Source organism: Phaseolus vulgaris, chromosome 5 (assembly GCF_000499845.2).
Source record: "Phaseolus vulgaris cultivar G19833 chromosome 5, P. vulgaris v2.0, whole genome shotgun sequence".
Classification (NCBI taxonomy): Eukaryota; Viridiplantae; Streptophyta; class Magnoliopsida; order Fabales; family Fabaceae; genus Phaseolus; species Phaseolus vulgaris.
Genome location: NC_023755.2, coordinates 34598239 through 34610996, shown reverse-complemented (window position 1 = coordinate 34610996; position 12758 = coordinate 34598239). Strand labels below are relative to the sequence as shown.

General features: G+C 34.2%; 1 protein-coding gene across 1 annotated transcript; it reads left to right on the top strand.

Annotated features, from left to right (window-relative positions):
- Positions 1–3128: 3128 nt before the first annotated feature.
- LOC137835549 (aconitate hydratase, cytoplasmic-like) lies at positions 3129–12322 on the top strand. Its single transcript, XM_068644105.1, has 20 exons — positions 3129–3750; positions 4338–4442; positions 4617–4777; positions 4882–4974; positions 5977–6162; positions 6272–6433; positions 6630–6774; positions 6864–7006; positions 7083–7139; positions 7235–7314; positions 7416–7491; positions 8217–8402; positions 8568–8635; positions 8763–8881; positions 9015–9136; positions 9940–10038; positions 10123–10602; positions 11360–11458; positions 11549–11791; positions 11946–12322. The coding sequence occupies exons 1-20, from the start codon at positions 3492–3494 to the stop codon at positions 12012–12014; spliced, it is 2952 nt and encodes a 983-aa protein (XP_068500206.1). The 5' UTR covers positions 3129–3491; the 3' UTR covers positions 12015–12322.
- The last annotated feature ends 436 nt before the right edge of the window (positions 12323–12758 follow it).

Here is a 12758-nt window from a genome sequence, read left to right as displayed (position 1 = left end):
ACACGAAGGGTGGAGAGAGCTTCATAAAAGGTGAACACAAATTAATGTACTTCTCTACTGTGGAGGGACTTAAAAAAATATGGGGGAGACACATTCGTTCGAGATGGTGTTAGAATAAGGTGAGTTGGATTAAACATTATTTTTTATTTAATAAGTGGAAATGAAAGAATTGTTTAGGGGTTACTTATCTAAGATTATTCCTAAATTCCAAAAAAAAAAGGGACATATTGAAAAAGGGATCTTGGGTGCAAAATAGGTGGCGATGGGACTTTTAACAGAGGAGAACATGATTTGCATGGAAAGAAAATCTAATAAACGATTTTAGGGCAGAGTTAACAACTTTACAACTTAAAAAGGGAATGTAGATGAATAAAAATGGAAAATTCAAGCGATGTTCAGTGTACAATTGACATGAGTTTCGCTGTGAAGATTCAATGGAAAGCTAAGAAACAGGCTATTTGATAAAAGATATGGACCATAAAGTCCCTCCTAATGTTACTTATTTAATTTGGAGGTGCGTGCAAACTAAGTTACCTACCACACATAACTTAAAATAAAGGTCGAGATTCGAATGCAATTTATTGTGATAATAATTCAAAAAATAATATTGTCCATAATTTAATACAATATAAAATCAAATATATTAAAATTGAGAGACATAGGATAATCTTGATTGAAGTCTTATGATTACAATACATGTTATTACATCATTTTAGAAAACAAACTATTTTATTAAGAGATTTTCTTAGAGTAGACTTCAGTACATTATAAACAAGTTAGATATGATCAATATTATTTATTCACCTTGAGGAAAAGTGTCATAACTAACAAATTATCAGAATAAAAATATCCCATTAATAGTGATTAATATTTTTTTAACATGTTTTTATTTTTCTTATTTTAAAGAGTTTGATTATTATAAATAAAAGTGATGAGAATTTAATTGATATAATAATTATTAATAAAATAAATATTTAATTTTCAAATTTATTTATTTATATTTTGAAGAAAATTGATTTAAAATTATTTTCTTCAATAGTTTTTTTATAAAACTCAATCAAATAGTTTATAAGAATTGAAAAAACAATTAACTTAGTCAATAGTATTAAATTTATCCTAGATTTACTTTTTTTTTCTTTTTCAATTATATTTTAAGAGATGTTTAGGGAACTATACACTTTTTTTTTTTCATAACCGACAACAGTGAATCATAATTTACAAAAAGAAATAAAATTTGTTTGATTAGTGGAAAATACTTTTGAGAACATTTACATAAAATTTTAGAAAAAAATAATAATGGTTTATTTTACCAAAGTCTTTACTTTAATATCATATTAAATAATTTAATTAGAGTAACATGGTATTTTTTTAGTAAATTTTCTATACTTTCTAACTAGAAAAAAATTAATTTCTTATCTCGTTCCTCCCTAGAAAACTTATATTAAATTCGTTCTCAAAGAATATTGACTTTTTGGAATATTATTTTTATTAGATAAATCAAATTTAATATATTTTCTAAATTTTATATATATTTTTTTTTTATTTTTATAAAAATCTTTTATGTTAGACATTATTATGTTACTTGACATCTCGCTAGACTGATATCTCAAATAACAACAATTATTTGTCATCACATGAAAAAAAATATTATTAAAAAAAATAAAAAATAAAATACAAAAATATGGGGAGAGTAGACCAAAACCCATATGTTAATAAAAATGATACTATACCTATTAATAAAAAAATTTAAAAACAAAATAAATGAAAGCCTATTATATCAATGAAAGGATTTTCAACTTTTATATTAAGAAACCTATAACTTTTTCTTGTACTAAGCATTCCTAGCATTAACAAGTCACCTTTTTTCTTTTTAATATAATTTTATTAACTTGATTTTAATTTATTTTTCCATATTTATATGCTTTAATTTTTATTATATATAGAGGTATCCAAATTCTCTTAATACAAAATAACGTGATACTTTAAAATATTTAACATATCAATAATACACGTCACCTGTTGCTTATTGTACCGGTATGGACGATATCGGTCCCTGGTCTCTCGAATCGAGACTCACCTGGCTGCCCGAGACCTGATCTATTTGGCAGATACCTTAGAGACTTGGCCGAGACGACCGAGACCAGGGGAACTTGACCGACGACCGACCCATATTACTGCTAATGCCCAAATCAAGGTCACTGAAGTTAATTCGTCATTAAGAATTAGGTAATACAACCCTAAGTATGTCCACTCCGATAAACAGACCCAACAAGGTAGACCCATTAGAATAATATAAATAGCACACATCCCAAGACGTCATTTATTACTGTTCACCTACCAGAGAACTGATCACCTGCTTTACTGACTTGAGCGTCGGAGTGCCTTCGCAGGTACCCACCATCCGGTGTTCACCCGAGACCGAGTGCCGAAGGAGAAGCAGGAGGACGAGAAGAACCTTAGTTCATCACCCAACAATCTGACCGACCGAGAGAAGGAGAAAAAGACTTCAATAGTTCTATAGGTCCATCTCCCTAGTAGGAACACTTATTAAATTAAAATACTTTTAAAAATAATAGAAGATGTTTTAAATTGATTTTATGAAAAATGACTAATTTTTAAATTTTGATTCTTTAAAAAAATCTTTAAAGAGTGTTTTATTTTATAAAAATAATCCAAAAGACTGTTGTGGGGAATCGTCAACGTTTGTGCTGGACCTACCATCGAGTATTTTATTCTCGGTCCGCTTCGATGGCCGAATATTATACCTACTTTCTGAAACTAATTCAGACAAGGACTTTTAAGCAAAAACTTTCAGTCATGATAATAAATAAACCAAAATCAACTAGAGTACATCGCAGGCGCATGCCTCTCAATCAACCCTAGCCACTTGATGATCCTTGCGCTTTCAACGGTAAAGTGATGCTGACCAAGTGGCTCGCGATTCCATTAACAAAAGTGAAAACCGACACGAATGGTATATAAAACAAGGAAAAGAATAAATGAACAATTTATTATTGCATTAGGCTACGAAATGAAGGATGAAAAATAAAAGATGGAGAAAGCACGTGGAATGATTCGTTGGTCATAGAAAGCTAATAATGAGAGAAGGGAACGGTGGTGGTTTTTTCGCCGATGACGTGAATAAAGTTAAATGAAACAATTCAACTTGATGAAGCCACTTGGCGAAACTTCGCAAAATTTGCCGGGAACCTGGGTATATTTATTATCATGAGTAAAAAAAATAAATTAAATAAGCTATAAGAGGTTTTTTGGTATTTTATTTAGGGAGTTGACTGGAAACACCCGCAGAGGAACGGGTTCGGGTCAATAAAACGGTTACTGCTTCGTGTTATCTCGAGTAACAATTGAAAAGACATATATATAGTGAGAGAGAGAGAAATATTGGGCACTGTTATTTTCTTCTAGAACTAGAAGAAGCCCTAATTTGCGTTCGCTCTCCACACGCTTCTCAGCATACGAATGCTTTGATCATGGCTTCCGCAGCCTCTTCGCTCCTCCGAGCTTCTCGCTCCAAGCTTGCTTCCTCTACCTCCTCTACAGTTTCTAGAGCCTTCTCTCGTTCCATTCCTGGCCGATCATCCGGCTCCTCCTCCGCCGCGCGCTCCTTCGGCTCCGCCGTTCCGCGATGGAGCCACGGCGTCGATTGGCGCTCTCCTCTCGGCCTCCGCCATCAGATCAGAGCCGTCGCTCCCCTCATCGAACGCTTCCACCGGAGGATCGCCACTAGTGGTATTTCACTGCTCTCTCCCGCAATATTGGAGCTCTGTTTCTTTTGATCTGCTTCGTTTAGCTGAGAATCTTTTTTTTCGGATGCGATTTTTCGTTTTTCGATCGAATGTGAAGTTTGAAATGACTGAATTCAGTTTGCCTTTTTCTTTTTCTGGATTCTCCTGTCCGATTGTCAACGAGGTTAAGAGAGAAAAAAAATCATATATTCACAACCACGTTTAATCCATCGTCAATTCATATTATAGTTGTTATTATTATTATTTATTATTATTATTATTAATATCAATATTATTATATAGTTGTGAAATAACGAGGTTAAGAGAAGAGAAATCATATATTCACTCGTATATTCTCAACCTGGTTTAATTTAGACTGAACTTTATTTAACTAATCAATTATTAATTCATTCTGCTATATTATTATACCATAGTTGTCTAATTATTTTTTTACTTGTTAAAATATTATTATGTTTGTCATTTAGTGCTTACGGATTATGCTTTATCTAAGAGATATGTAGTTTAGTATCGGTAATGTATGCTGCTGAATTTTGTGTTCTGATCGGTCATCTGATGTAAGTGCCATTGCAGCTCTTGATAATCCTTTCAAGGGAAATCTAACGAGTCTCCCTAAGCCTGGTGGTGGCGAGTTTGGAAAGTTCTACAGCCTCCCGTCGCTCAATGATCCGAGAATTGGTAATTCGCTAGCTTAGTTGGTTAATTTTATTTGCTTGAATTTTGGTTGGAATGTGTGTCGGTGATGTAGTTCTATTATCGTATTCTAATATAAAATTCTAGTTCTTTAAAATAGCGCTCTCTCCTTGTTAATTCTTCGTTGCTGATGGTTTCAACTTTGTGGGTGCTTAACAGATAGGTTGCCATACTCTATCAGAATTCTGCTTGAATCTGCCATCCGTAATTGTGACAACTTCCAAGTTACTAAGGAAGATGTTGAAAAGATTATTGACTGGGAAAACTCTTCTGTGAAGCAAGTTGAGATTCCTTTCAAGCCTGCTCGTGTTTTGCTGCAGGTAAACTTGTTCAATACTGGGTGCGGCCTAAGAGTTGTTGCCATGGATGTATGATATAAATCATTTGGGTTATTTCTTTAACCTGTTTTTTCTCCTCACCACAGGATTTTACTGGAGTCCCTGCTGTTGTTGACCTGGCTTGCATGCGTGATGCTATGAATAAGCTTGGCAGTGATTCTAATAAGATCAATCCTCTGGTATACATCATTCTAATAATTTTTGTGTGTTTTTGTTCTGTGTAGTCATTGATGGTACTTTCTAAAGAGATTTCAAACTTTTATGTGCTGTATGTGCCTTAAACTTGTATTTTCTTTCATAAGTAATTATTAGTTTTTTTTTACACAATATTTTTCTTTTTACTTTGCGTATTACCGACTATCTAACTAAAGTGTGCTTTGCTAGTGTGGCTTTCACACACACACACACACACACACACACACATATATATATATAGATATAGATATAGATAAAGATATAGATATAGATAGATAAGATTTTCTCCTGATTTACTATGTATATACATTTAAAAAATTTTCTAATTATGATACTAGCAGGGTCTCATAGATAGTAAAACCATTTGTTTATATGTTGAGCCATGCAGCCAGTGCTAATTTACAATCAAAATAACTTTTGAGGGAGTTTATGCGCTCAATTAAAAACTAGTTTCTCTAATACTATGCTCAATACTAATTGATAAGAAATTATACTTAACATGTATAAAATTTTATTTTTGAATTTGCTTAAGATCAAATGTTGTTTACTGAATTGTTTTTGAAGTTGTAAGTGGTAAGAGATGTTTGAGAGTGAGACTAATATGGAAACTTTAATGATTAGATTAACTGTGTAGGATTTTTTATTATATTATTTCCAAGAAACTTGTGCTGTTGCATGCATCGCAAGCTATTTTAATTTCTTAGACAGGTAATTTTGCTATTTCAAAAACCAGATATTTTGTAATAATTTTAAAAATCATGGTAATGGAGGATTTTATTGAACTAATTTTCTCTTAAAGTGAATCTACAAGAACTATTTCTTTGAAGTTTGAGTAATTACTAAACACAGTTTAAACCTAACTGTTGAACCTAATTATTTTGATTTATAGAAATTTAACAAATAACCTCCCCATGGCCATATTTCCCCTATATGCCATGTTTGTTATAGTACAAGTGTTTCTGACTCTTGGCTATAATTGTTGCCAGGTTCCTGTTGATCTTGTCATTGATCATTCAGTTCAAGTTGATGTAGCAAGGTCAGAGAATGCAGTGCAGGCCAATATGGAGCTCGAGTTCCAGAGAAACCAGGAGAGATTTGCTTTTCTTAAATGGGGGTCTAATGCTTTCCGTAACATGCTTGTTGTCCCTCCCGGTTCTGGTATAGTACATCAAGTAAGTTCTAACCAGACATTAATAATAATGTCATGGAATATATATTTTATGGTTATTTATTGTTATTTCTTTATTGTTAATACCGGGGATTTGTTATGTCTTGTTGTAGGTCAATCTTGAATATCTTGGACGTGTTGTTTTCAACAATGAAGGCTTGCTCTATCCGGACAGTGTTGTTGGGACTGATTCACATACAACAATGATTGATGGGCTTGGAGTTGCTGGATGGGGTGTTGGGGGTATAGAAGCAGAGGCAGCAATGCTTGGCCAGGTATATCTACTTCCAAATTTTGGTTTATTTGTGATGGATGTGTTTTGATTTTAATATTGTCCTTCCCTATAAATGTGATGACTTCTGATAAATTGTTCTTTAGAATTACGTGTTTTTATTCTTTAACTCAAAATTAGTTCATGAAGAAGTTTAGATACAGTGGTGTTTCTAATGCTCTGTACTTTGATAATGACAGCCTATGAGCATGGTGTTACCTGGTGTTGTTGGGTTCAAGTTATCTGGAAAGTTGCGCAATGGAGTTACAGCAACTGACTTGGTTCTAACTGTGACACAAATTCTTAGGAAACATGGTGTTGTGGGGAAATTTGTTGAATTTTATGGTAATTAGCCCTACTTGCATTTCCTCAAATTTTTTAGCTTATGCTGAATGTCCCGGCTATTTAATGGTATTCATGGTTTTGTTCTATAGGTGATGGTATGGGTGAGTTATCATTAGCCGATAGGGCCACAATTGCCAATATGTCTCCTGAATATGGTGCAACCATGGGCTTCTTCCCTGTAGACCACGTAACATTACAATACCTCAAGTTAACTGGAAGAAGTGATGAGACTGTAAGTACAAACTCATTATTTTCCAATGATGTGAAATGCTTGTAGGATTTCTTATATTTCATTTTTGACATTGTAGGTGGCAATGATAGAGGCCTATCTCAGGCAAAACAAATTGTTTATTGACTATAATGAGGTAATACTAGTTGAATACCCTATGTACACCTTTTGGACAAAACAAATGTGTAAATGTCTGGGTATGGATCACTAATTTATTCGCTGTAAATACAGCCTCAACCGGACAGAGTTTATTCATCCTATCTCGAATTGAACCTTGACGAAGTCGAACCATGCATCTCGGGACCCAAGAGGTAAGACACTTCCCTTTTGCAAAGCATGTTTTGTATTTAATGTGGGTTTAAAAATTTCTGCTTTATAATATGTGGTAATTCGTACTGAATATTCCTTGCAGACCTCATGATCGGGTGCCTTTGAAAGAAATGAAGGCTGATTGGCATTCTTGTCTAGACAACAAAGTGGGATTTAAGGTTAGTAATGCTGTGATGGTCAAGTAACTAGGTTAAGTTTGCTGTCTCTTTTTGAGTGTCCATGGTGACTTAAAACTAACGTATACCTAAATGATAATCACAAACGGAAGTTCAAATTGTTGCATCTAACACAAATTTCCTTACGGTTCAATGAATTATATGACTTTGTCTCTAAAAACTTGGACTATCAAATGGTAGCATTATAAATAGCCCCAGCCAGTGTACAAGAAAAATGACAACATTATGTTATGGGAAAGAAATTGCCATTTTTTGTTTCCTGAAACTTGGATTTAAGATATGTTGGATATTACCTGAGGTGAATTGAGTCATGTTTACTGAATTATATGTTTTGTTTCTTAAAACTTGGACAATCAAATGGTAGCATTATAAGTAGCCCCCCACCCAGTGCACAAGAGAAATGACAACATTATGTTAAGAGAAAGAAATTGCCATTTTGTTTCTTGAAACTTGGATTTAAAATAGGTTTGACCTGAAGTGAGTCCTATTTCCTGAATATTATTCTTTCTCTATTATATTTCTTATTTTCTACGATCACTGCACCAAGATTTCAGAAAGATTATGATAATAAGAACGAGAGAAATTAATCTTTTTTCTAATATTAGTGTTTCTGAATGTTTCAAGTTGTAGACTTTAACTAGGTGACACAGTTGCTGTCATAAAAAAGCATGCAGCAGTTTAATCTTCTTGCATTTTTTTGAGTTCAGGGATTTGCTATACCAAAAGACGTGCAAGGAAAAGTTGCAAAATTTGATTTTCATGGGCAGCCAGCGGAGATCAAGCATGGCAGTGTTGTGATTGCTGCAATCACAAGCTGTACAAATACATCAAACCCAAGTGTTATGCTTGGGGCTGGTCTTGTAGCAAAGAAGGCTCATGAGCTTGGTTTGAAGGTTAGGCACCAAAATAAATGTTAGAAACTGTCATTATGGTACTTCTAAACATGTGCTTAGATGATGTTGTCCAGTTTTCCTGCCCCTTCTAGAAGTGACAAATTGTATTCAATTTATGCTGTCCTTTTCTAGATAGTAATTGTTGACGTTTTCACTGGTTGCCAGGTTAAGCCGTGGGTAAAAACAAGTCTTGCTCCTGGATCTGGAGTTGTTACAAAATATCTACTAAAGAGGTACTTCACACTTCATAGTAGAATATCAATTTTGTAATTTGTATTATAAATGTACTTCCCTGTCCAGTTTGCACAATTCTTGAGAAATGTATACTAAATTTGAACTTGTTTTATATTTTCTGGTCAGTGGCCTGCAAAAGTATCTAAATGAGCAGGGTTTCAATATTGTTGGATTTGGCTGTACCACATGTATTGGCAATTCTGGGGAACTGGACCAGTCAGTTGCTTCTGCCATATCTGAAAACGGTAAGTGAGATATCAAATATCTAAATTGTGTCATTCTTGCAATTGTCTTGCTTATGACTTTTTGATAAACTCCTAATTGGATTCTGCTTAATATTTTCTGTACTGATTAAATTCTTATAATTGTCTTGGGCAGATATAGTGGCTTCTGCTGTGTTGTCTGGGAACCGCAATTTTGAGGGCCGTGTGCACCCCTTGACAAGAGCTAACTACCTTGCGTCACCACCTCTAGTTGTTGCTTATGCTCTTGCTGGCACAGTATGTTTCCCTATTCCATATTTCTATTGTGTATATAAAAGGGTTTTGATTCTTTATTTTTGCTTCTTTCATATTGTCTGATTTTCACATGTTGTTATTAAGAATAGTTAGATTGTGAGTGCCAAGTACTTTGTTGGAAGAAACAAAACTGATATGTTAAAACTGCTGTTCTAGAGGCTAACCACAGGCATTGATGTTGTCTTGTCTGGTCCATCCTCTTCTTATATATCCATGTTCTGGTTCATGCTATTTCTAATATAGTAGATTTAAGCTGAATTCAAATCCAGTGCTGTATGTGTTATTTTCAATTATCTATCAAATTTTTAGGATTTTTATATCCAGAACTTTGGCTCTTGACTTACAATTGGCTATGGGCTTAGGCTGTTTTTATTTTTTCTTCTGACATTGGGTGCTATGTCTCCCACTAATATGCCCCCGTTTTCTGCCAACTATAACATTGTTTTAGTACGTTGGATTCATTTTTATTAACTGGTCTGTTAAGGTCGATGAAATATAGGACCTATTTAGTCGAGGTGTTTTTTATTTCCATTTTTTGTTTTCACGGTTGACCACAAAAATGTCATGTTTTCATTTTTTTGTTTTTAAATATTTGTATATGAAGTGGTGGAAACTTCTTGTTTTATTGTTTATTATACTGACATTTGTAAATAAGAAACGAAGTTGAAATACGATGACATTTTTGTAACTAAAAGTAAAAATGATTTTTTTTTTCCTGAAACTAAACATGCCCTTGGAGTGTATACACAGTTAACCTATCAATTACCTTTTGGTTGAATTTCCAGGTTGACATTGACTTTGAAAAGGAGCCAATAGGAACAGGGAAGGATGGAAAGAATATTTTCTTGAGGGATGTTTGGCCATCCACTCAAGAAATTGCAGATGTAAATGATGTTCTCTTTCCTCATTATGTAAAATTTACAGACTTGACTGTGTAGTGAGATTAACTTTGATTACTTGATTCATAGGCTGTTCAATCCAGTGTGTTGCCTGACATGTTCCGAAGTACATATGAAGCTATTACCAAAGGTAACACAATGTGGAACCAACTGCAAGTCCCTGCTGAGACCCTGTACTCATGGGACCCCAAGTCAACATATATTCATGAACCTCCATACTTCAAGGGCATGACCATGGATCCTCCTGGAGCTCATGGTGTGAAAGATGCCTACTGTCTGCTGAATTTTGGTGACAGCATAACAACTGATCACATTTCTCCTGCTGGAAACATTAACAAGGACAGTCCTGCTGCAAAATACCTTCTGGAGCGAGGGGTGGAACAAAAGGACTTCAATTCATATGGAAGTCGCCGTGGCAATGATGAAGTGATGGCGAGGGGAACTTTTGCAAACATTCGTCTTGTTAACAAGCTCTTGAATGGGGAGGTCGGCGCCAAGACAGTTCACATTCCCACCGGGGAGAAGCTTTATGTGTTTGATGCAGCGCAGGTAAATTATGTACTAAGTATAACTTTCCCTTTTTTGCTGCTTTTTAACTTTAAGTGACTGACTTTTTATTTCATGATATTTTTTGACCTTGTTTCCTAAGTTACTTTCCAAAATTTAAACTAACAACCATTTGTTGATGAGGAAAAACGTTGTTGAATTTTCTTTATAATGCATGTTATATACATAAATTATTCGGTCTTGCTTATTAATAATTAAAATAGGTAATCACAAATTCATGACTTGTTGCAATGACTGCAAGGCTAATTGCAACAAAATCTCCTATTATTGGACCCTCCCCCTTTGAGGACAATAATGTATTTTCTAAACAGTTTTTAAAAAATTAAACAGTTTAACATTTATTGAAGAAAAGGAAAAAAGAACTGAATGAAGGAGCTTTTAGAAAAAAAACTAATTCCTCTTTCTTCTCCACTCCTTACTCTCCCTCCTCACTATCTGCTGCCCCCAACCAGTTCTAGGGTTTTCTCTCAAGTTTAAAGAAATGAAAACTATGAAACAATTTATGTTTTTATAGTTATTTTATCTTTAAGTAGATTTTAAACCAGTAAACTTCTACACCAAATACAGACTTAGACTTGAGAAAGGATCAAAATCCACTGGTTACCTTAATATGAAAAGTAAAATATTTTTTATCCACCAATATTAGAACTAGTGGACCTTTGTGCTAGGACAATGAGATAAACAGTCTGATTTTAGCCCTTTTAAGGTTCTAATCCCCATGAATTTTCTTTTATGCCAGAGATACAAGGCCGAGGGGAAGGACACCATTGTTCTGGCTGGAGCTGAGTATGGTAGTGGGAGTTCCAGAGATTGGGCCGCCAAGGGTCCCATGCTATTGGTGAGTCTTATATAGCTAGTCATTTGGTGGTTTTCGTGACATGTCTCGAGACTTATTCCTGACTTGATAACGTGTACATATTTCTGACAGGGTGTCAAAGCTGTGATAGCTAAAAGTTTTGAGAGAATTCATCGTAGTAATTTGGTAGGAATGGGTATTATTCCTCTGTGCTTTAAATCTGGTGAGGACGCTGACACATTAGGATTGACCGGCCACGAACGTTATACTATTGACCTCCCGAGTAAAATCAGCGAGATAAGGCCTGGCCAAGATGTCACCGTAACAACGGATAATGGAAAATCTTTCACCTGCACAGCTCGCTTCGACACTGAGGTAATTTAAGCATGTCCCTTATTCATGTTTGTTCGTTGATGCAATTTAATGTAAACTGTGGTCTACTACTGGGTTTCGCTCGGGCCTGAGCACCATTTTTAAGCCTTCCAAAAGCTTGTCCGTAGATTATTGTGTAACACCCTTATATTTACAGGTGGAACTTGCTTACTTTAACCATGGGGGTATACTTCCGTATGTGATCAGGAACCTCATTAAGCAGTGAAGTCATCGTTGATGGAAAATGTTAAATGCTGTTGCCACCGCGTGTACACCTTTCGAGTGGTAATATAATGAGATAAATTAAATTCAATAAATAGGAAAGATCCTTTCTTAAGATGGCAATTTTTTGACACTTCAAGGTGTTTATATTAGGCCTGTAAAACATCAAGTGCATTGGTTCTAGATTTCTCATGTCTGCGTTCTGTGCCCATTGAACAATGGGGACGATTGTATTTTGTATAAGCTGACGTGATCCATGCCGATGGCAGTGAATATTCTTTTAATTTATATACTCCACTTATTTTCTTTTAATGTCTACAGAGAAGTTGAAACAGAATGGAGGTGCAGAACAGGTTTTTCAGTCCCACATAATAATGATTTGGCTGAAAATTCAAAAAAAAGAAAAACTTTAAAGTCAGGCTTTACAAAGAATCGTTAATTTTACAAATGAATGATGAATACTTTCTATAATATTGCATTATGTTAACAAGGTGAATAGCAATTGTAGATGAGGGTGGAATTGATTTAATAAGCATGACCTTAGTTGAAATTGAGTTCTGATTCTATTTTTTATTTGTCAAAGGTTTTTTTAAGATTGTCTTAGATAATATTTATCAGAACAATTACAGAAAGTACAATAATTAAATGCATAAATATTTATTTGTAACGAATACAGAATTTTGATAATAAAATAGATAAAAGGTAAATTAATAAAGATATTTTATATTTTATTATATTTTAAAAATTC

What these genes read in the sequence shown, in the direction of transcription:
- LOC137835549 (XM_068644105.1), top strand. Translation starts at nt 3,492, where the DNA reads ATGGCTTCCGCAGCCTCTTCGCTCCTCCGAGCTTCTCGCTCCAAGCTT. An exon ending in TTCTGCCATATCTGAAAACG is followed by an intron (nt 8,882 to 9,014) that starts GTAAGTGAGATA and finishes TGTCTTGGGCAG; the next exon opens with ATATAGTGGCTTCTGCTGTG. An exon ending in CAGCTCGCTTCGACACTGAG is followed by an intron (nt 11,792 to 11,945) that starts GTAATTTAAGCA and finishes TTATATTTACAG; the next exon opens with GTGGAACTTGCTTACTTTAA.